The 21,662-nt window shown below is 45.3% G+C and overlaps 2 protein-coding genes across 2 annotated transcripts in view; one reads left to right on the top strand and one right to left on the bottom strand.

Annotated features, from left to right (window-relative positions):
* Ablim1 (actin binding LIM protein 1) overlaps nucleotides 1–21,662 on the top strand; it is a 299,047-nt gene that overhangs the window by 61,480 nt on the left and 215,905 nt on the right. The gene's annotated exons all lie outside the window — the stretch shown is intronic.
* LOC121453954 (gamma-aminobutyric acid receptor-associated protein-like) lies at nucleotides 6,219–6,882 on the bottom strand. Its single transcript, XM_041661032.1, has one exon. The coding sequence runs from the start codon at nucleotides 6,880–6,882 to the stop codon at nucleotides 6,529–6,531; it is 354 nt and encodes a 117-aa protein (XP_041516966.1). The 3' UTR covers nucleotides 6,219–6,528.

The following is a 21,662-nucleotide window of genomic DNA, read 5'->3' on the forward strand; positions in this document are numbered from 1 at the left end:
GGGCAGGCCTTGAACATCTCCCGAGTGCTGGGTTTTAGGTACACTTCACCACGGGCAGGTCTTGAACATCTCCCAAGTGCTGGGGTTTTAGGTACACTTCACCACAGGCAGGTCTTTGAACATCTCCCGAGTGCTGGGGTTATAGGTACACTTCACCACAGGCAGGTCTTGAACATCTCCCAAGTGCTGGGGTTTTAGGCACACTTCACCACAGGCAGGCCTTGAACATCTCCCGAGTGCTGGGGTTATAGGCACACTTCACCACGGGCAGGTCTTGAACATCTCCCGAGTGCTGGGGTTATAGGCACACTTCACCACGGGCAGGCCTTGAACATCTCCCGAGTGCTGGGGTTATAGGCACACTTCACGGTGTCTGGAAGAAAAGGTGGCAGCGTGTTCTTAGCCTGCTTTAGCTTTGCTCTGATCTTGGCATGGATACTTTCATGTCTGAGCTAACCCTGTGCCCAGGTGTCCTTAGGAGGTTTGTCTGTCTAACATTTTATCTTCTGAGAGTCTAGTCTGTCTTTCATGTCTGCTTACCCTCAGACAATCACTGCTTGCCTGTCTTCATTGGGTCCAGGCCTCTGCAAACAAAAGCTTCAAGAACATCCCTTCCCTTCTCCAAGGCCTGAAGTCTGCCTTGTCCTCGTTCACATTCTGACCCCGTGATTCATGCCTAGCAGATCATGTCAGGGCCCCCAGGGGCCTCTGTTGCCTTGGGTGAAGAGGATACCCCAGAGGCTTTATGGGATTTGTATCATAGCCTTCCTCTTGTTAATACAACCTTCCAGTAACTGCTTGGAATCGCACCTCACACTGGTTGAGTACATCCAGGTCAGGATTTGTTTTACAGCGTGCATTTGACATTTAAAACTTGCTGTTTTTCTCAAGAAGTCTTAAGCATGATCACAAACAGCTCTGCATTTCAAATCGTGTAAAAATTTTCATGTAGAGGTCATGACATGGATCAGATGCTTGGAGCTTCCATTTGAGCTGATTCCCCATATGTTTAGTCCACAATTATTCCAGACAGTAGAGAGAACTTGAACTTCTCCCTACCTCAGAGTGTGAGTTTGAATCCAGCAATCACAGGAGGTTGGTTCTGCCCTTCGTTAGGGTCGGTGAATGACCCAATCTTTATCTTTAGGTAGCACTTGTGGGTTCCCTCTGTGGCCAGGGCACTTCATATTCCCAGGTAAGTCACGGAGCAGACTTTGGACTCCCCAGCCACTCAGGATGGGGGGAGCCTGATTTGTCCTGTCCCCGCAGAAGGACCACAGATGGACTTTGATATGAATCACTTGTAGACAATAAATGGAAACGTAGGTGAGCTATAATCAACCAAAGGAGTATTTGAAACCAGCATGAGGTTTCAAACCAATGCCAGTGTGTATTGTATACATGAAATTCTAAATTATTAGCTTAGGTTTAAAGGCAATGGAAATATGCAAATGTGAACCATTTTACTATTTTTACTTTTAAAAAACTAATTACTCTTACTCTTTGTCTATATAGCCTTTATTATGTTGAGGTATGTTCCCTCTGGTTCTGTTTTCTTAGTACTTTTATCATGAAGGATGTTGGGTTTTATAAAGGGTCTTTTTCTGCATCTATTGACATGATCACATGATTTTGATCCTTAAATTCACTTATATGATTTATTACCTTTGTTGACTTATGTATGTTGAATCACCCCTGGACCACTGGGAGAGAGCCAACCTGCTTTTGGTGACAGGTGGTCTTTTTAACAGACGCTTGTATTCAGTTTACAAGTATTTTATTGAGATTGTTTCCATCCGTGTTCCTCAGGGATATTGGTTTATGGTTTTGTTTTGTCTGTGGTGTCTTCACCTGGTCTGGGTATTAGATTGACACAGGTTTTGTAGTGGGAGGCAGCTCCTATGAAGAGGGAATGGAGAGATGGGAGCAGGGATTCTAATTGGGAAGGAGGGAGAAAGTGTATGACAGGGGAGGGGACAAGCTAGTAGAGCACCTTCACACTGAGTTACAGCTCAAGCCTTTGAAACAGGGTCTTCTTGTGTGACTTAGGCTGGCTTTGAAATTGTTATATAGCCTAGGGTGGTCTTGAACTTCGGATTCTGTTTCCACCTTCCGAGCATTGGAATAATAGGCAGTATACCACCACATCGAGAAATGACACTATATTTCATAAATTTGATTTTCAAAAAAAATACATGTATGAGCGGTCTACCTCCATATGTTTGTGTATCACATGTGTGCCTAGTTCCTGTGGAGGTCATAAGAAAGTGTTGAATTCCCTGGACCTAGAACTACAGGCCATTGTGGGCCTCCATGTGGGTACCAGGAATTTAACCTGGCTCCTTGGGAAGAGCAGACGATGCTCTTAACCACTGAACCATCTCTCCAGTCCCAGTGATGATCTTAACAGTATCTTTTAGGGAAGAGACTTGTTTAAACTTAATGAAGTTTATCATAGCCCATCAGTTGTGATTTTAGTGTCCTATCTGAAGAATCTTGGCCTAGCCACACGGTAACAAAAGTGGTCTTCTTTTTCTTCTGAGAGCTTTATAAGTTTTATGTTATGTTTATATCAATGGTCCATTTTGTAATCCCCCCATGTGAATGTCACCATTATTAACAGCATTCCTCTATTGATTTGTATATTTACAGAAATTCAATTAAAAATATGAGAGTATGGATCTGTTTCTAGAATGTCTGTGGTTTCCTTGATCAATTAATTTTTCATTATACCAGTATCATACTGTCTTGATTAATATAGTTTTATAAAATATGCATGGCATAAGCTATAAATCCTCTATCTGTTTTCTGCAGATTGTGTATGTGTGCATGTAGACATATATGCAGTGTGTGTGTGTGTGTGTGTGTGTGTGTGTGTGTGTGCGCGCGCACATAGAGGTGTGTTCAGATTCTGTACGTGTGTACATGTCTTCTGTGCATGTGTGGAGGCCGGGTGTTAACCTCGGGCGTCTCTTCAGACACACCTCTCCCCATTGTTGAGATGGTCTCTCTCCGTCTTACTTGGCACTTATTGCTTCTACCAGGCTGGCCAAGCCCAGGGACCTACCTGTCTCTGCTCTGCACAAGTGCACAGCATCACAGCTGGCTTTTCCGTGGACCCCAGGAAGCCAACTCAGGCTCTCATGCTCACACAGCAAGCACTTTTGGTGTTTTTAAATAACGTTGGACCTAGGGCTCAGAGACCATTGAGAAAGAGGGGCCAGAAAGATTGTAAGAGCCAGAGGACGAGGGACGGTGTCTCTTCATACAGCTACAGCTGAAAGGTGTCACCACCAAGTCTGCCTAAATGTGAGCTAAACAGGGACAACAACAGTAGACGTGTCAGAGTGAGCAGGGAAAGACCTCAAGGCCTCAGCCCTATATAAAGAACTACAGACAACCAAGGAAAACTGGGAACAGAAGTGGTCTCCCTGGGAAGAGCGCACAAGTTGGTTATCCAACACCAAATGGTCAGTCCTGAAAACATACGTGTAAGTGACATTATATAGACCATATATTATTGATCTATTTTCTATAAATGTACTAATTCAATTAAATAAAGGAATACTGTCAATAATGGTGACTTCCACATGGGGGAAAATTAACCTCACATCACACACAGAATGGACCATAGACCATAAATGTAAACATAACCCATAAACTTACAAAGCTTTCATGGAAAAGGTAACATTTGTTATATTTAGAAATACAGATATTCCTGTAACACAGTTGATTGAAAACAAGGCCATGAATTTTATAGAGAAGTAGAGAGGAGTGTTATGGGAGAGTTTGGAGGGAGGGACTGGGGAAGTGATGTAATCATATTATGATCTCAAAAAATAAAAAAAAATTAATGATTGCTATGGTTGTGTGACTCTGTATGTAAAAGTGTTTGCCGCCAAGCCTGATGCACTCAGTTTGCACCTTGGGACTCACATAGCAGGAGAGAATGGACCACAGAAAGTTGTCTCCTAACCTCTAGGTGCTTTGACATATGCCCACATACTCAATGGGTAAATGTGATTAAAACAGACATTTTTAAAGTGTCATTTTGGTAGGACTGGGAATGTAGCTCAGTGGTAGAGCACCTGCCTGGCATTCATGAGACCCTGGGTTATTTCTGTAGTAACACACACACACACACACACACACACACACACACACACACGTGCATGCACACACACACAAATAAGTAAAAAAGGAAGGAATGAAGACTGTTTTGACACTTTGGGCCTTTTATGTTTCTGTGTCTATTTTTATTTTATTTTAGTTTTAGGTTTTGGGAAACAGGGTCATGACTGTCGTAGAACTTGCTATGTAAGGCAGGTTGGTCTTGAACTTCCAGCAGCTTTCCCGCCTCTGCCTCCTGAGTGCTGGGATTACAGGTGTGCACTCCATTATTGTGACTTCTTTTATTGTTTCATTAAAAAATGTTGCTTGGGAGTTAAATATTAGGGAATAAACATGAAAGATGCAGGGATAAATAAATGACCACCTTACCCTCTTCTTCCCCTTCCCAGATTGAAAACCCACACAGCTCTTGGCCCCTCTTTAGTCTTGTGTGTCCCTCTATCTTCTGTGAGTCAGCCAGGAAACTCTATGGTCCATTCCAGCCAGCTGAACGTGGACTCTGCCCTCTGAACCAAGGTCCAACTCAATTAGCGGTCTTGGAGCAACAACACAAACAAATCTCCCACATTTCTCCCTTTTTGTCTAAATAAAAAGGAAAGGTTTTGACCAACATTGTAAAACTATATACAACAAGAACAATTATCAATTATTGTCTAGCTAAAAAGAAAAGGTGTCAACATTAACACAATGAAACAATATACAATAAGAACAATTATCAAGTAAGAATTACATCCACAATATCCAGTCCCTTTGTATTTGGCAAATCCAGAAATTACTCCATTATCTATCACCTTTTGGTGAGTTCAAAGTTTTGTGCCTATTTTACTTCCTAGCATAACTTAGGAAAACTGTAACTATAATTATCTAGTCTTCAACCCCATCAAAGACCTGAGAGGAATATAATATTACCTGAGTAAACAGGAAGTACAGAGCAAGCAACCTCTAAAACTATAGAAATGACAGAAACATTGGCTGCCTGGACAGTCCCCCAAGGTTCCTCTGTAACTCTGGGGCATTCATCTTCAGCCTACAGGCCTAGAGTATCTGACAGACTTTTCTGTGATTCAGGAATTTTAAAGAACTATTCTACCTTGTTTTGGCAAAATTTGACAGTTCCTTTCCTTTGTGCCCTGCTTGTCCAGTTTGGACCCTATAATGTCAGCAGTCAAGGCAATGGCAGATTTTTTTGACCAGTGGCTAGCTTTGCCACGTTGAAAGCAAACTCCATATGGAGTTTCTTTAGTGCCCATCATCCTTTTTTGAAGTAAATTGGTGCTGCCAGGAGCAGAAGTCTCCCTCTTTGTCATGAAAAAGCCTTATGTTATTAAAACATTTGAAATGATATATTCTACAGGTCTCTGAAGTGTTTGAAGACCACCTAACTATTAAAATATATCTGTTTTATCTTGAAAATATGCCTAAAATATGTTTGATTGTTATAGATGACTATTAACCTGTCTTTCTTTATTATCCTTAATAGTTTTCAAGTTTGCAATAGAACTGTACATTAGATTTTTAAATGAGCTGCATTGGTACACTATCTTAAACAAGAATAGAAATATATAATACAGTATAACAAAATGACCTTAAATTTCTATCAATATACAAGAATTCATAACAGTTTAGGCTATTTGAGACTAGTAGTTCCTTTTTTAGTTTGAAAGTAGATTCAATAATTTACCTATTTATCCTATCATTTCTATAAGCCCCCTTTTTTCTTTTCAGAATGAGATCCCTGATTCTCATCTTTTTTGTTTTGTTTCCTCCCTGACCATGACCAATAACAACTTGTACCCAACCCTCCTAAATGATGGCAAGCATCTACTGAATGATCAAAACTCACACACCCTACCTCTTGGGAATGTGAGCATCACGTTCTCTAGACAGCTTCCTACTGTTTGGAGGTGATGACAGGTTTAGGAGCCCCTGAGAATGTTGGGATAGTGATCAAGTCCTGGGAAAAAGAGTGTATAATTTTTTTTTTCAGTTCAGCTCGGTGGTTTCTTCTTTATTGATGTGCCTCCTACCTCCCCCCGACAATGTTAATCCCTTCCATCTACCCCCCCAAAAAGAAGGTACTGAAAGGAAGGGAACCTGCTTAGGCAGTTAGAAAGGGAATAGAAACCAAAACAATCAACGGATGTGACAGAGATTGACAATCAAGAAGTCTAAAGCAGAGTGGGAATGAGGGCGAACGAGGGGAAAGAAAGGAGATGTACAGAGACTGTGTCCACCACTACCCCTCCTGCTGAGAGGGACAGGAGAAACAGCCTCAAACATTAAGTGCAGGTCCTGAAGAAGGAGATGGTGTTTTCGCCTGAAGGAGGAAGTAGATGTCAAGGAAGGAGCGCCACCTCTCCTTGTAGAATGGAACCCCCCACCTCAGGGACAGCAGCTTCACAGACCGTAGACGCTTTCATCACTGTAGGCAATGTATAGAAAGAAGTCTTCCTCGTGGTGCTCCTGGTATAGCTGACCCATCGTGGCACTGGTGGGTGGAATAACATTGTTGACAAAGAAAAACAAGGCATCCTCAGCACGGAGATGAATTCGCTTCCGGATCAAGAAGTAGAATTGACCCACTGTAAGATCTGAAGGCACCAGGTATTTCTTTTTGTCCAAATCTCCTATCCGAGCTTTGGGAGCTTTTTCCACTATCACCGGGACCCGGTCTGGGTATTTCTTTCGGATTTTCTCGCCCTCAGAGCGGCACTTCTCGAACGGATGCTCCTCTTTGTACACGAACTTCATTCTCCCGAGAACCGGGCTGGACCGAGCTGGGCTGAGGAAACCCGGGGGGGGGGGGGGGGGGGCCGGGATAGGGGGCGGCGGCGGAGGTGGCGACGGCTTCGACCGAGTGTATAATTTTTTGTTTGGTATCTGTGTGATGGGGAACTGTAGAGCTTATCTAAAGACTTGGCTGGATAGTCTGTGAGGTTGCACCATCTCAACTAGCAGATTTGAAGTTGTTATGGATGCAGAATTTGGAGAAAACTGCAACAGAGGCATTCTGAGAGGTTTAATTACCTGGGTTACTTTTCTTTGCTAGTGTCTGGTCCTTTTTTTTCTGAAAACATACAAGGTTTTTAAAATAGCATATATATCTCTGTTTATACAAGTATGGGCTTTGTAATGTGCACAAGTCAGCTAAAGATGGTTTTTGTTCTATGTTTGAGCAGGTAAGAGGCATCTCTTAACTTTTAAGTCCATTAGGACTATATAAACAAACTGCAATATAAATCTCTATCTATGTCATTTGAAAGGATGGCATGTTATAATAAGTCACGAGGACTCTGTAAGCAACATGACTTATCATGTCTCATGCAGCCTCAGAGCTGTTTCCATGCATACTTGTCACCTTTCTTGTAGGCTTTCCTGGCTTCCTTTCACGTCTGCAGCCAAGATCCTCAGGATGTCTCCCCAAGTCAAATCTAATCTTTATAATTTTAAAGGAATCTGTAGCTTTTCTTTGCCTGTGGAAGCGAAAACAAGCCTCTCCCCAAACACAACACATTTCCTGACTTCCATTCTGAAGCTGAGACATCCCTAGAGTATATCAACTGGTTTAGTTCATCAGTCCCTTCAACAGCCCAGTGTCTCTTAGCCATTTTCTCAACAGCATTAAAAAAAATTCAAAGTTAACAAAGCACCGTGCAGGATCCAGACACCCTGTGTAGTTCCCATCCTTATGTGGGTTATTTTTTTTTTACTTGACTCTCTCTTTAAAGACTTTATTGTTTTTAATTGTGTTTGCCCATTTTCTTCAGCACACAAGCACCTTTTGAAGCATACTGGAAGCTTTTAGAGGGTCTCTATGTCTGGACCTAGCTTTCTCCATGTCTGCAGCGTTCTCTGACCCTATGACCTGAGACTTAAAGGGACAGTCTGTCTGTTGTGTAGTTCTGCTTAGCATATGGCACTGGTGGCTGGCTCGAGCCCAGGGGCAGTGGCTGGGGGCATTGACCTGCCTGAGAGACAACCACATCTGACTCCTCATCCAGAACCCTCCTTAGCTTTCTCGGGCCCTGTATTTGGACATTTGAGTCCTATGTTGGGCACCAGATACTGTGATTTATTTTATTGTTTTATTTATAAATAGAACTCAGGGGTTAAATATTAGGGAATAAACCCGAGAGATCCCTGGAGGGATAAATGATCACCTTACCTTCTTCTCTACCTTCCCAAATCTAAAAGGCCATGTGTTTCCTTGGTCCTCTGCTTGTTCCTCCTGGGTGTCTGTCTATCTCCTCTGAGTCCACCAGACCACTCTATAGTTCACTCCTGCTAGCAGAATGTGGGCCCTGCCCCTCTGAACCAAGGGTTGACTCCATTGGCTGTTTCTGAGCAACAACACAAACAAATCTCCATGTCTGTTTTCAAAATCAGTTTGTTGGCCTTGAAATCACAGAGATCCGGCTTCCTCTGTTCCCTAGAGCTATGATTAAGAGTGTGTGCCATCACTGCTTGACCTCTATGGCTAACTAGCGTGGCTTGCTCCACACTCTGATCTTCAGGCAAGCTTTATTTGCTGTAGCACAAACAAAATATCACCACACATGGCTGTTTGTAGGTGGTTATTTTTTTACTCCTTGTTATTCTAAACAGTAGGCTTTCGCTTGCATTGCTTTCAACGCTGTCTCTCAGATAACATTTGTGGTTCCTGCTAGGGTATTAGTAGCTTTAAATCTATTGTTGATACAGAATTCCTCTGTTAACGCTGATTATTAGCCTCCTATTCTTATTCTGACTTTAGCTCCATTTGACTTCCTATTAAAAATGAGGAAATTATCACCTTCCCCTTACTGCTCAACATGACTTTTGACTGCTCTAAAGTATATATCATTTTCAACTTTTAATTATTGTTTGTTTGTATGGGTGTATGCATACATGTGTGCACTCACACCCCAATGTAGCCATGTTGAGGCTGAGCCTTCAGAAGGTATAATGTAGTTGAAGACAGGTCATTTGGGGAACCATCACTGCAAGGATTGAGGTAATTCTCATGGGACGTCCCTTAGTTCCTTTGAAAGTGGGTTTTGCTGGACATAGTGAACACCTTTGATCCAAGAACTCAGGAGGGAGAAGCAGGCGGGTCTCTGTGAGTTCCAGGCCAGCCTGACCTACAGAGGGAATTGCAGGTCAGTCGGCACAGTGAGGGTTTAGAAAGATGGGTTATATAACAGGGGAGCAAGGCTCTCGGATCTCTCGGGCTTCTGGTCCTGCCATCTGCCATGAAGTCCTTACGACGGCCGAGCAGATGGCCTTGAGTTCACTCAGGCCTCGCTCACGGCTCTCAAAACTGTGAACTCAGCCGCATTTTGGAATAAAGTGCCCAGCCTCGGGGATTTTGTTTCATCAGTAAAAACAGACTAAAGTAACACAAGAGGACATAGTCTCTACAGCAGAGGCAAACGTTATGACTGAGCCTACACTTGCATGTGTATACTTTGTACATGTGTGTTCATGTGTATGACAGGTGCACATGTGGAGGTCAGAGGTCAACATGGGTGTCTTCCTCACTGGCTCTGCATATTATTTGTTTGTTTGGTTTTGGGTTTTTTTTTTCAAGACAGGGTTTTTCTGTTTAGCTTTGGAGCCTGTCCTGGCACTCACTCTGTAGATCAGGCTGGCCTCGAACTCACAGAGATCCTCCTGCCTCTGCCTCCTGAGTGCTGGGATTAAAGTTGTTCACCGCCATCACCCTGCTCACCTTATTTTTAAGACAGGGCTTCTCACTAGAACTGAAGCTTGGCCCAGGTCTCTTCCCATCTTTGCCTCCCCATTCCTAGGACTGCAGGCTCACGCCATAGCACGGACCTTTGATGAGGGCTCTGGGCTTGACGTGAGGCTCTCTTTCCATCTTTGCCTCCCCATTCCTAGGACTGCAGGCTCACACCATAGCACGGACCTTTTCTGAGGGCTCTGGGCTTGACGTGAGGCTCTCTTACTTGAGCAGCAAGCATGTTACTGACAGAGCCACCTGCTCAGTCTGAGAAGAGACTGTTCTGTGTATTAAAGCTGTCTTGCTCTAAAATAGTGTTTGGGGTCAAATGACCCTTTCAACAGGGATCACCTAAGACCATTGGAAAACACAGATATTTACATCACTATTCATGACAGTAGTAAAATTCCACTTAAGAAGTGGCAACCGAATGATTTCATGGTTGGGATCAGCACAGCTTGAGGGGATTAGGAAGGTTGGGGCCGCTGCTCTGAAGGAGAATTGCAAGCCTCGTCAAGGCCCTTGTCTCACGTGTGCTACTTTGCGTTAGACAATCCTTCTCTTCTAGAGATTTTTAATTTACTTGAAATTTCAAGTCATTTTCTGCTAAGCGAAATGAAGGCATTAATAGCATCGCTAGGATTTCCAGCCTCTTGGTCAGCAGTTGTTGGATGAAATTCTCCTTCCCGGGTGACTGACTTCCCGGAGTCTCGATGTGCTGTGCCGTGGACTCGCTGATTTCTAGGCCTGCTACCTACTTGCCCTGTTGGGGTTCTCCTCCTCCTGTATTTAAAAAGCAGTTTATATGTTTATTATTTTATAAAATTATGTGTGTCTGTGCGTGAGTGTGCGTGAGTGTGCGTGAGTACGATGCTTGCAGGGTCTGGAAGAGGGCATGAAGCTGGGGTATGAGCAGTGATGCCACCTGATGTGAAGTCTGGGAGTCACACTCCCGTCCTCCGGGACATCAGCAAAGCCTCTTAACCATGGACCACCTCTCCGTCTCCCTTCCCACATTTTATCCCAAACCAGTCCCACATTCCTGGGCATCTTTGGTTAGGGCTCAGTTTCTTCCTCTTTCAGTCAATTTTTGGTCATGTTTTTCAGAAAGGCTGTGTGAGAAGTTAGTGGAATCATGTGTTCCTGCCACGGGTGTGGTTGGTCGGGAACAGGTACACGAGGACTTTGGTTTGTGTGTGCATGTGTGGTCTGTGGTACTTTCCCACGAAGGCTTGAAAGGCTGTGTCCCGTGCCTCTGCCATCAGAGTGGCTGCCTGTCTGATGGCTGCTCACGCCGTTTTCCTGTTTCCTAATCTGCTTTGCTCTCAGGCTTTTAAGACCATCTCTCTGTCCTCTGACTTCCAAATTCCCACAGAATATGCCTAGCTGTGTGTCTGGCTCTTGTTTTGTTGTTGCTTGTTTGCTTGGTTTTGGTTTTCCTTCCTTCCTTCCTTCCTTCCTTCCTTCCTTCCTTCCTTCCGTCCTCCCTCCCTCCCCCACCCCATCTCTCTCCTTCCCTCCCTCTTTCTTTCTTTCTTTCTTTCTTTCTTTCTTTCTTTCTTTTTTGAGACAGGGTTTCTCTGTGGAACAGTCCTCGCTGTCCTGGAACTAACTCTGTAGACCAGGTTGGCCTGGAACTTATAGAGATCCTCCTGCCTCTGCCTTCTAAGTGCTGGAATTAAAGATGAGCACCACCACTTTCTGGCTGTGTCTGATATTTTTTAATCCTAATTAACAGGAAGGTTAGTAAACACATTCCCTTGGTGGGGAGAGATTAGTTTCTCTTGTTTCTTCCTTTCTGGTATGATTTTCCTCTATAGTTGTATTGGTCTGAATATAGAGGGATTTCTAAACCAATCTTTTAAATAAATTTAAGGAAATATTCTCTAAAAGTATTTTTATTAAAGACATCATACATCAGTTACAAAACGATCTTTTAAAATCTCAAGGAAAAGTATGAAATTTCACATTGATATGAAAAAGATTTGAGAATTTTATTCAAAAGCTGATGATTTAAAGAGTAAATAGTTACTGAAATTTAAAAAAATAAGGCTTCCTAAACAACTGGCTTGTTAAACTGAGTGGTGGGCAGGCTCTCTCTGTGTGATGGAAAACGTTACTCTCACACTGCCTTTGTCTTGTTCTGTCTCCCTTGTATCGGGTTTAGATGCCTGTCAACAAAATACCCATCTCCTTCTCGGCCATTTGCACACGTCACATAAGTAGGAGCCTGCTGGCGGGTTCTGGCTGCACTGGGTCCCCTCCCTTCTGCTTGCTGGCATCTGCAGGCTGCTGCCCTGAGCTAAGCGGGCTGGCTGCTGGCAGGTTCCATCTCGTCACTGCTGCTGGGCAGGCCAGCTGTTTGTAAAGCCGAGTGCCCACTCATCAGGGCGGCTCACCACGCTACAGCACAGCATTTGCCCCGAGGTAGCTGCGGTCTTGGGAGAAGCCATGCTGCGGCTCTTCATTGCACATTGCACTTTTCAGTAACTGTTTGTGTCTCTGACTCAGACTATTTTATAAGCGCCACTTAATTTTTTAAAAAAAAAAGAAAGAAAAAGAAAGAAACTGCCCTCCTAAGAAATGTCCTTACATAAGCTGAGATGTGGGGATGTCCGGAGGAAGGTGGGTCGTGTTGGTTATGGGGAAGCTGAGAACTGTTTTTCTCTGACCCCATACAGGAGAAAAGAGAAGGGAAGGATGGGTTTTCTGAATCCTTTCTCCTCCAGTACCCTGAGGCTTGAGTCGTGACAAATTGACTGTTCTGAGCCTTCTCTCTGAACCTAGACAACAAGAGAAGCCTTATGTGGCCCTGGGCCATCACACTGATGGGTGAAAAGTCATTCAGAATCCATTATGATCGAATTGTGTTACCCAGGGCACCAACCCACATGCCCGAGCCCTAACTCTCAGAGCCTCAGGAGACCACCGAGCTCGGAGATGAGGGCATTTATCTAAAGAGGACTGTGAGGACATTCATCCAATGTTACTAATGTCCTTACCCTTCCCCTAAAAAGGGAGAGGCAAGACCCACACAGAGGCAGAGCCACTGTCTGTGTATGTACAGTGAGGAACATCGTAAGGGGTCACAGTGCCTAGGTGGGGTCTTGGTTAGTTGTTCTGTGGCATTGTAAAGGGTCACAGTGCCTAGGTGGGGTCTTAGTTGGCTGTTCTGGGGTACCGTAAAGGGTCACAGTGCCTAGGTGGGGTCTTAGTTGGCTGTTCTATTGCTGTGATAAAACATTCTGACCAAAAGCAAATTCGGGGAGGAGAGGATTTGTACTTCTAGATCACAGTCTACCGCAGAGAGTAGTCAGGGCAGGGACTGAAGCCGAAATCATGGAGGAATGGCGCTCGCTGGCCTATGCTTAGCCAGCTTTCCTACACAACGCAGGCTCACCTGCATAGTGATGGTGCCGCCCACATCAGTCAGCAGCAGAGTCAGTGGTTGTGTGATATTTGATCACACTGTGAACCCCTGAGACCTTGGATCAGGAGGTGGAGCCAGCAACTAGTTGCCAAGAATTAGCCATAGAGAGTAAGGAGGACCTGGGAAGACAGATAGACATACAGGAAGGAGTAGGGAGGGACTTAGAGATCCACAGACCTTTTTGGTTTAGGATGGATGGAGAGATGCTCTCTTGCTGGGTCTCCAGCTGAAAAGGAAGATCAGCTGGTTGCTCTTCAGCTTCTCTGATCTAGCAGGTTTTCACCCAACATCTGACTGCCTAGTGTTTATTGGTAAATAGAGCCAAATTAGGTAAAAACAACAGCCAGTCTTTCACAGACATGGCCAGAGCACAGTCTGATGGAGGCAAGTCTTCAGGTGAGACCCCCTCTTCCTCTGGGTCACTTCACTTTGTCACAAACTGGCAATAAAGCTAAGGAGGACAGTGGTCACCCCCAAGTCAAGGGAAGTTTTGGAAACAAACATGCCAATCCCTCGACCTCAGCCTCCAGCCTCCAGAACTGTAAGAGGTGGATCTCTGTAGCCTAAGCCATCCAGCCTGCTGCATTTTATCAGAGCAGCTTAGCAAACTGTTAGAACGTCCTTGGTTGATTGCCGTTGCCTTTCCAGCATCGCTCTACGGGCAAAGAAGATAAAGGAAAATGTGTTCACTGAGACCTGGACAGATGCTGGTTGCTGATTCTAAAACCTGTTTCTTTGACTTTCTTTGCACAGTGGAGATCTAAAGGAGAGGTTTTTGTGTGCATTTGAGATGGGGCGCATGTACCACAACACGCATGTGGAACTCAGAAGGCAACATGTGGGAGCTGGTTCTCTTCTACCACATCATCTTGCTGGACCTCAGGGAGAGATTTTAATCTCGCCAAGTTGTTAGCTGTGTGGCTATTAAAGTTGAATATAGAATCATGGCAGCTGAAATGAAGAGAAATTCAGAGGTATTTGAGAATAGCATTGTGTAAGATGTGACCTGAGACACGATAATGAGGGCCAGTTGCCTCCGGCAACGCTGGTAAGAGGCTGCATTCTGGTGAGGCAAAGAACCCAACGATCTAACAGGCTCTGAGTTCCAAGATCACAGCCCTTGAGTGTGTCAGTGCGAAGCTTCACCAGCCTCCCTCTGTGGAGTGCTGGAGCTCCCATCTCAGAGGTCACAGGCAGAACTCAAATCCTAAGGGTCCTACCTGTGACATAAACCTCGGGTTGGTGACTCTGTATTCCTCGTTCTCTATCTGCGTCTGTTGTGTTTACCCCAGTGGGATGGCTACTGCTCCCCACCTCACAGAGACCTGTCTGGATGTTGTGGGCGTATGGCTTGAACCTGTACAACAGAGTGCCTCAGAAAGATCTCTTTTCCCTTCCAGTTGACCTTGAGCAGCAATGTAGCCCCCTTGAATCTCTTACGTCCTCACCTGCTGTAGGAGTTCCTACCACCAGTAGCCTTTGGGGATGTGGCCTCTTACACTATTTATGCCGATGTAAAGCATGCATCCGGCCTCTTTTCCGGCTGCAGGATTGGTTGCTGTTCCCCATTCCAGCAGAGGACTGTGATCTGTGAGTCTATCCCTAAATAAATAACCCTCTATTATACTCAATTCTGAGCTAGTGTGGGACTTCTTTTAAGCATCCTTCTTTACTCATCTGTAGAATGGGTACAGGGGCTGGAGAGATTCCTCAGTGACTTAGAGCCTGTCCTACTCTTGCAGAGGATTGAAGTTCAGCTCCCAGCACCTGTAGGGTGACTCACAGCTTCAGGAGGCATCAATTGCCTCTGGCCTCCCCTCATGGGTGCTTGCATGCCTGTGCACACAGACATGTATGCATACATATAATATACACATATTCAAATCTTTACAATAGGGATGGTAACGGCACCTGAAAGGTTAGTGTGAATATTAATAAGATTATATGGAGAGCACTCTCGTTAATCCCTGAGCATTTTAAAGGCTCAACAAGTGTTTGACACAAGTAATAAGTGTGGTGATGATATTTTTAAATCACTGCTATTGCTAACAAGTGGGTCAGTCGCTGGAGATGCCTTCTGAAGGATTGTTCTGTCTCCGAAGAGGAACACCTGCTTTCTTGTTACAGCCACGAAGGACTACGAGATTTAGCTCAGAGACTGACTAAGGACAAGGCCTTAGTCCTTTGACTTGCAATCTTTAAACCCTCTAGATGCCACCAGGAGACACACAGAAATTCCCAGGAGACTTTGATCTGGCTCAGGAAAGTAGGGTTGGAGGTTAAGATTCTGCGTTTTAAACGAGTTTCTAGGTGAAGGCGATTGTTACTGTGTGTCTGCTTTGTGAGCAGTGGGGCCCTCCCAAAACTTTTAGTTTTTGTCTAAAACTGGCCAAGCTCTTGCTGTTTTCCTTCCCCCCACCTCCTTGCATAGTATCTAAATACTTTAAAGGACTACTAATAGCATTTCTATGGACATCACTGTGTATCAGAAACTGCTCACTAAATTCTTACCCCGTGTTCTAGTTTTGTCCTGTTGCTGTGAGAACACGGACTAAAAGCACCATAGGTTGGAAAGGGTTTATTTCCACTTACAATTCCAGATCACAACCTCACTGAGGGAAGTCAGGACGAAAACTCAACTAGGGACTTGAAGGAGGCCTGCTGCTATACACACAGCAATACAGGAACAGACTCACAGCCTAGACCAGCAGAAACCCTGAAGGATGCTGGGGGATAACTAGTGTGAACTCACAGCCTAGACCAGCAGAAACCCTGAAGGATGCTGGGGGATAACTAGTGTGAACTCACAGCCTAGACCAGCAGAAACCCTGAAGGATGCTGGGGGATAACTAGTGTGAACTCACAGCCTAGAACAACAGAAACCCTGAAGGATGCTGGGGGATAACTAGTGTGAACTCACAGCCTAGAACAACAGAAATCCTGAAGGATGCTGGGGGATAACTAGTGTGAACTCACAGCCTAGACCAGCAGAAACCCTAAAGGATGCTGGGGGATAATTAGTGTGAACTCACAGCCTAGACCAGCAGAAACCCTGAAGGATGCTGGGGGATAATTAGTGTGAACTTACAGCCTAGACCAGCAGAAACCCTGAAGGATGCTGAGGGATAAGTAGTGTGAACTCACAGCCTAGACCAGCAGAAACCCTGAAGGATGCTGGGGGATAACTAGTGTGAACTCACAGCCTAGAACAACAGAAACCCTGAAGGATGCTGGGGGATAAGTAGTGTGAACTCACAGCCTAGACCAACAGAAACCCTGAAGGATGCTGAGGGATAACTAGTGTGAACTCACAGCCTAGACCAGCAGAAACCCTGAAGGATGCTGAGGGATAACTAGTGGACCACTTTATACAACTCAGGACCAATTGCCTAGGGACGGTGCCACCCACACTGAGCTGGACCTCATGCTTCTATCAATAATCAGAACAACAGACTCTATAACACTGCCCTGGAGACCAACAGGAGAAAGCAGGTAATTGGGGATACTCTCTGAGTGGCACTGACCTGGACCCCACTCAGGCAGCTCGGCTGCGCTTGACTACAAAACAAAACTTTAAGAAGGTGGCCTGTAAAAGCCTAGGTTACTGGGTCCACGACCCTTCCACCTTCTTCTGTCCTAATTTTACAGTAAAGTCAGCTTTCATCAACCAAATACGGTTTGCTATTGATTTGCATTGAACTTCAGAACGCTTGCCTTTCTTGTGTTGAATCAGCAGGGCTCTCTGCCTCTAGCCTTTTCTCTAGCATTTCACAAAAGCATTTGTGGTACTACTAGTAGTAACTGTTACCACGGCATACACAGAGCTGTAGTGCTTGATGGGTCCACCAGGCTATGAACCTGGTGATTTGGGAAGAGCACACACTTTGCTGGGTGTTGCTCAGATCCTGGGTCTGTTGGAAACCCTGCCTGGATCACTCACTCTGGACCCTCTGTCTGTTCATTGACCACCATCTTCCTTTGTTCTAAAATGAACAGACTGGGCAAGGTGGGAGTAATTTGGGGCGTCTTCATGAGCCATTTCTTCAAATAAAGACCTAACTGGAGGCCCAGAAGATAAAGTACAATAGCTGAAATGTCTCAGGCAGAGGCTGGGGTGGAGCCTAGAATCCACCAGTCTTCTGTGGTTTATCTTGAACAGCCTCCCTGTGCTTATCTATCAAATAGTTGGCTTTAGTGGTAGAAACCCTCCCTCTGGCTCCCAGCATCCTGCAGGGGTATCATGTGACCACCGTTTGCAACAGCTCTAAATATAATTTTGTCTTTGACTGCGGTGGGTCAAGGTGATTAGGGACCCTGGACACGGCCAGGAAGGCAGCGCCAGTCTTAGCTTTTTTGTAAGGCTCGATTGCAGGATTTTTTTTAAAAACTTGCTTGTTTAGAAGTCTTTGAGGGAAAATGTGTAAGCTCGTGGGAGGGAGCAGAGTGGGAGGATTCTTTGCTCTGATTTTCTGGACCCTGACTCCCTGTGTGATGCTGTGACTACTCCAGCTCCCTTTGGTGGAGGGAGGAAATGATGTTCTTGGGAGAGACAGATCTGAATGTAAACAGAGATAAGACGTCGTGAGTTTCCAAAGTCAACAGGAAAAGTCTTCCGGGTAATTAGTGGGCTCGAAACCATAGAAACAGTTCTCTCATTAGAGACTGGATTTGAAGGCTTTTACTGCCAGTGAGTTGTTAAACAGAAAAGGAAATGCAGAGTATTGATCATAAAGTCCTCCAGCATGCCCTGGGAAGGTGAACTGGTGTTGTCGGCTCAGGGGAAACGTTTTTTCTTTTCTTATTAACTCTGAACACAACTTCCAAAGAGAAGGTTCTGGAAATGCTGTGAGCAAGACTGAGGTAAAGATGTGGAGAGACGGGGTGATGTGGTAGCATTTCCGCAGCAGGTATGAGTCTTCGGGTGTTTTCTTCTGTCCCCTACCTCATCAGCAAAGAAAGCCAGCATAAAGTGCAGCTCTCTGGGCACCGAGTCACCAGCACCCCTGCATTCCCCAGGGAGGAGCTTCCACAGGAGCATTTGCTCTTGTCTTGTGTCACTCATGAGGTAAATGGAAATGTAATTATGTACGAGTTATAAAAACCCACACTCTAAGCCGGGCGGTGGTGGCGCACGCCTTTAATCCCAGCACTCGGGAGGCAGAGGCAGGCGGATCTCTGGGAGTTCGAGGCCAGCCTGGTCTACAAGAGCTAGTTCCAGGACAGGAACCAAAAGCTACGGAGAAACCCTGTCTCGAAAAATCAAAAAAAAAAAAAAAAAAAAAAAAAACCCACACTCTAGAAAGTCATGCTGATTTGCTCAGTATTTGCCCATTTTACATGGACAAAGATAGAATCTCTTTGTTTGTCAACAATTTATGTTCTTTTCCTATAACCTTCCCAGGAACAGAATAATTCGACTATTCCCACATCTTATTTATGACAAGAGACACTGAAGAGAGTGTCTCTTGTTTGTGCAGGAAACACAGAATGCTTTTATTTGTCTCTAATGGTGGGACCTAAGAGCCAGGGGAGGATGCTGTTGCTGCAAGGGGCAGGTGTAGAAACCCAGAGTCTGCTGAGCCTCCCAAGAAATGGTGAGCACACCTCTGACCAAGTGCATCCTGCGGGTAGTCTAGGTACACAAAGCCCTTGCAGCCTCGAACACCGGCACTGACGGCACTGATGCTGATCACCACCTGTGTGTGGTCCTTCAGCAGAACTTTACATGCAAGCTCTGAGATGGAGGTGTGGAGCCCTCTGCCCATCACACCTCAGCGGTCCTTGAGGTTTACCTTCCTCCTCCGTTAAAGGATATTAATAATGAGCCAGATGTGGTGATGCACACACCTTTAATCCCAGCACCCAGGAGGCAGAGGCAGGTGGATCTCTGAGTTTGAGGCCAGCCTGGTCCACATAGTGAGTTCCAGGACAGCCAAGGATACACAGAGAAACCCTGTCTTGAAAATCAAAAACAACAACAAAACAAAAACAAAAAAAGGACATTAATAATGGTCTTTACCTCAGGCAAGCTGCCAGATTCTTAACTGCTTGTGTCTAAGCTTGTGTTTGGAGAGACCCTGAGCAACCTTTAACTTCTTTCTCTTTCAGTAGCCTCAGCTTTACAGAAGAGGTGATGATGGTTCCTGCTTCAAAGTGTTCTAAAGAAACAGTGTGGGCTGGCCCGCTGGGTGCAGGAAGTGAAGACAGCATGGGCAAGGCTCTGGGTTCTATCCCCAACCCAGGGAAGGAAGGGGGAAGATGAGGAGGAAGGGAGAGAGGATCTTTATACAAGTTCTCAGCAAATGTAATCTCAGAATAAAACTGAGACAGTTCAGCTTGCAGTTGAGGAAGCCAAGATACAGAGAAACGTACACAGTAGGGGCTGACATCTTAGTAACATCCATAAGTGTATGGTCCAGTCTCAGAATTGGCCTCATGGCTCTGTTGGGAGATGAAGAGTAGACCCCGGGTCTACTGATGGAGCGAGACTCGTGCACCACAGACTCTTCTTAGTTTTAGGTCTGTTGAGGTGTGGGGCAAACCGCACGCCTTCCAGCCCTTGAAACCTATCTGTGCACGAATTCTAATTTGTATTAATAAGAAAAACCTAGAGTCAGATATCAGGGTTAAAGCTGAGAGATCAGCAAGTCCGGTTTTATTCCATGCTTTTTCAGACCCAGGCCAGCTGGCCTTAGTGGGTTCCCGATAGAACATCCCCATTGTCTCAGTGTGTGGGTGCACCCCTTGCAGTCCTGAGTTCCTTGCTCGTGTTCTCTCTCCTTCTGCTCCTGATTTGGACCTTGAGATTTCAGTCCAGAGCTCCAATGTGGGTCTCTGTCTCTGTCTCCTTTCATCACCTGATGAAGGTTAATATTCAGGAGGGTGCGTATATGTTTGTCTTTGGATTCACCTTCTTATTTAGCTTCTCTAGGATCGCGAATTATAGCAGACAATGAGGACTACTGAGAACTCAAGAACAATGGCAATGGGTTTTTGATCCTACTGCACGTACTGGCTTTGGGGGAGCCTAGGCAGTTTGGATGCTCACCTTACTAGACCTGGATGGAGGTGGGTGGTCCTTGGACTTCCCACAGGGCAGGGAACCCTGATTGCTCTTTGAGCTGATGAGGGAGGGGGGCTTGATTGAGGGAGGGGGAGGGAAATGGGAGGCCGTGGCGGGGAGGAGGCAGAAATCTTTAATAAACTAAACAAATAAATTAATAAAAAAAAGCTGAGAGATCAGAGAAATAGTGCAGCCAGTCACTAGAGAGTTCTTCCTGCTACCAAATCAATTGGCTATCCTGTCTCTACCAATCCTAAGACTGCATCCTCAGACTGCATCCTCGGACTGCATCCTCGGACTGCATCCTCAGACTGCATCCTCAGACTGCATCCTCGGACTGCATCCTCAGACTGCATCCTCAGACTGCACCCTCAGACTGCATCCTCAGCTGCATTTTCATACTGCATCCTCGGACTGTATCCTCAGACTGCATCCTCAGACTGCATCCTCAGACTGCATGCTCAGACTGCATGCTCAGACTGCATCCTCAGACTGCATCCTCAGACTGCATGCTCAGACTGTATCCTCAGACTGCATGCTCAGACTGTATCCTCAGACTGCATCCTCAGACTGACTGCATCCTCAGACTGCATCCTCAGACAGACTGCATGCTCAGACTGCATCCTCAGACTGCATCCTCAGACTGCATCCTCAGCTGCATTTTCATACTGCATCCTCAGACTGTATCCTCAGACTGCATCCTTAGGCTGCCCTAAGCTCCTGTCTTACATTCCTCTCTCCACCCAGCAATATCCTTTCCTGTCTCTACCTTCCTAGTGCTGAAATTAAAGGTGTGGTACTCCCAAGTACTGGAATTAAAGGTGTGTGCCACCACAGCCTGGTCTCTAGTGGCTTAGCTCTGCACTGTGATCTTCAGGCAAGCTTTATGTGGTAAAACACAAACACAGTATCACTACACCCGCCTCTTGAATCCTCAGAGCTGAGCTCCAGTTGAGGCTGCTCACCAGGGCTTAGGGCTGGACATCACTGAACCCAAGTTCAGAGGAAATGACACTCCAGGACTTTTCCCCCCCTATCTTTCTTGAAAGGTCTAGAAGGTCCTTCTTCCTTATTAAATATGACATTTTAATAAATTTAGTTTCACAGTGCAGTCATTTTTTCTTACAAAATTCAATTTGTTTTGGGTTTCTGTCTCTCCTGCTTAGTTTGAAAGATGAAGCAAGGGACCCTGCGGCTGCTTCATTACTGAGATCGGAGATATTTCCCTCGCTCACAGCTCATCCCATTGCGAATCACATTCTGCTTGGCTTCATCTTCTATTCTGTAATTGCAAAATCACCCTAGGCTTTTAATGC

The sequence above is a fragment of the Microtus oregoni genome, unplaced genomic scaffold (assembly GCF_018167655.1).
Source record: "Microtus oregoni isolate MIOR12 unplaced genomic scaffold, Mior012 000012F_ref0000307, whole genome shotgun sequence".
In the NCBI taxonomy this organism is placed as follows: domain Eukaryota; kingdom Metazoa; phylum Chordata; class Mammalia; order Rodentia; family Cricetidae; genus Microtus; species Microtus oregoni.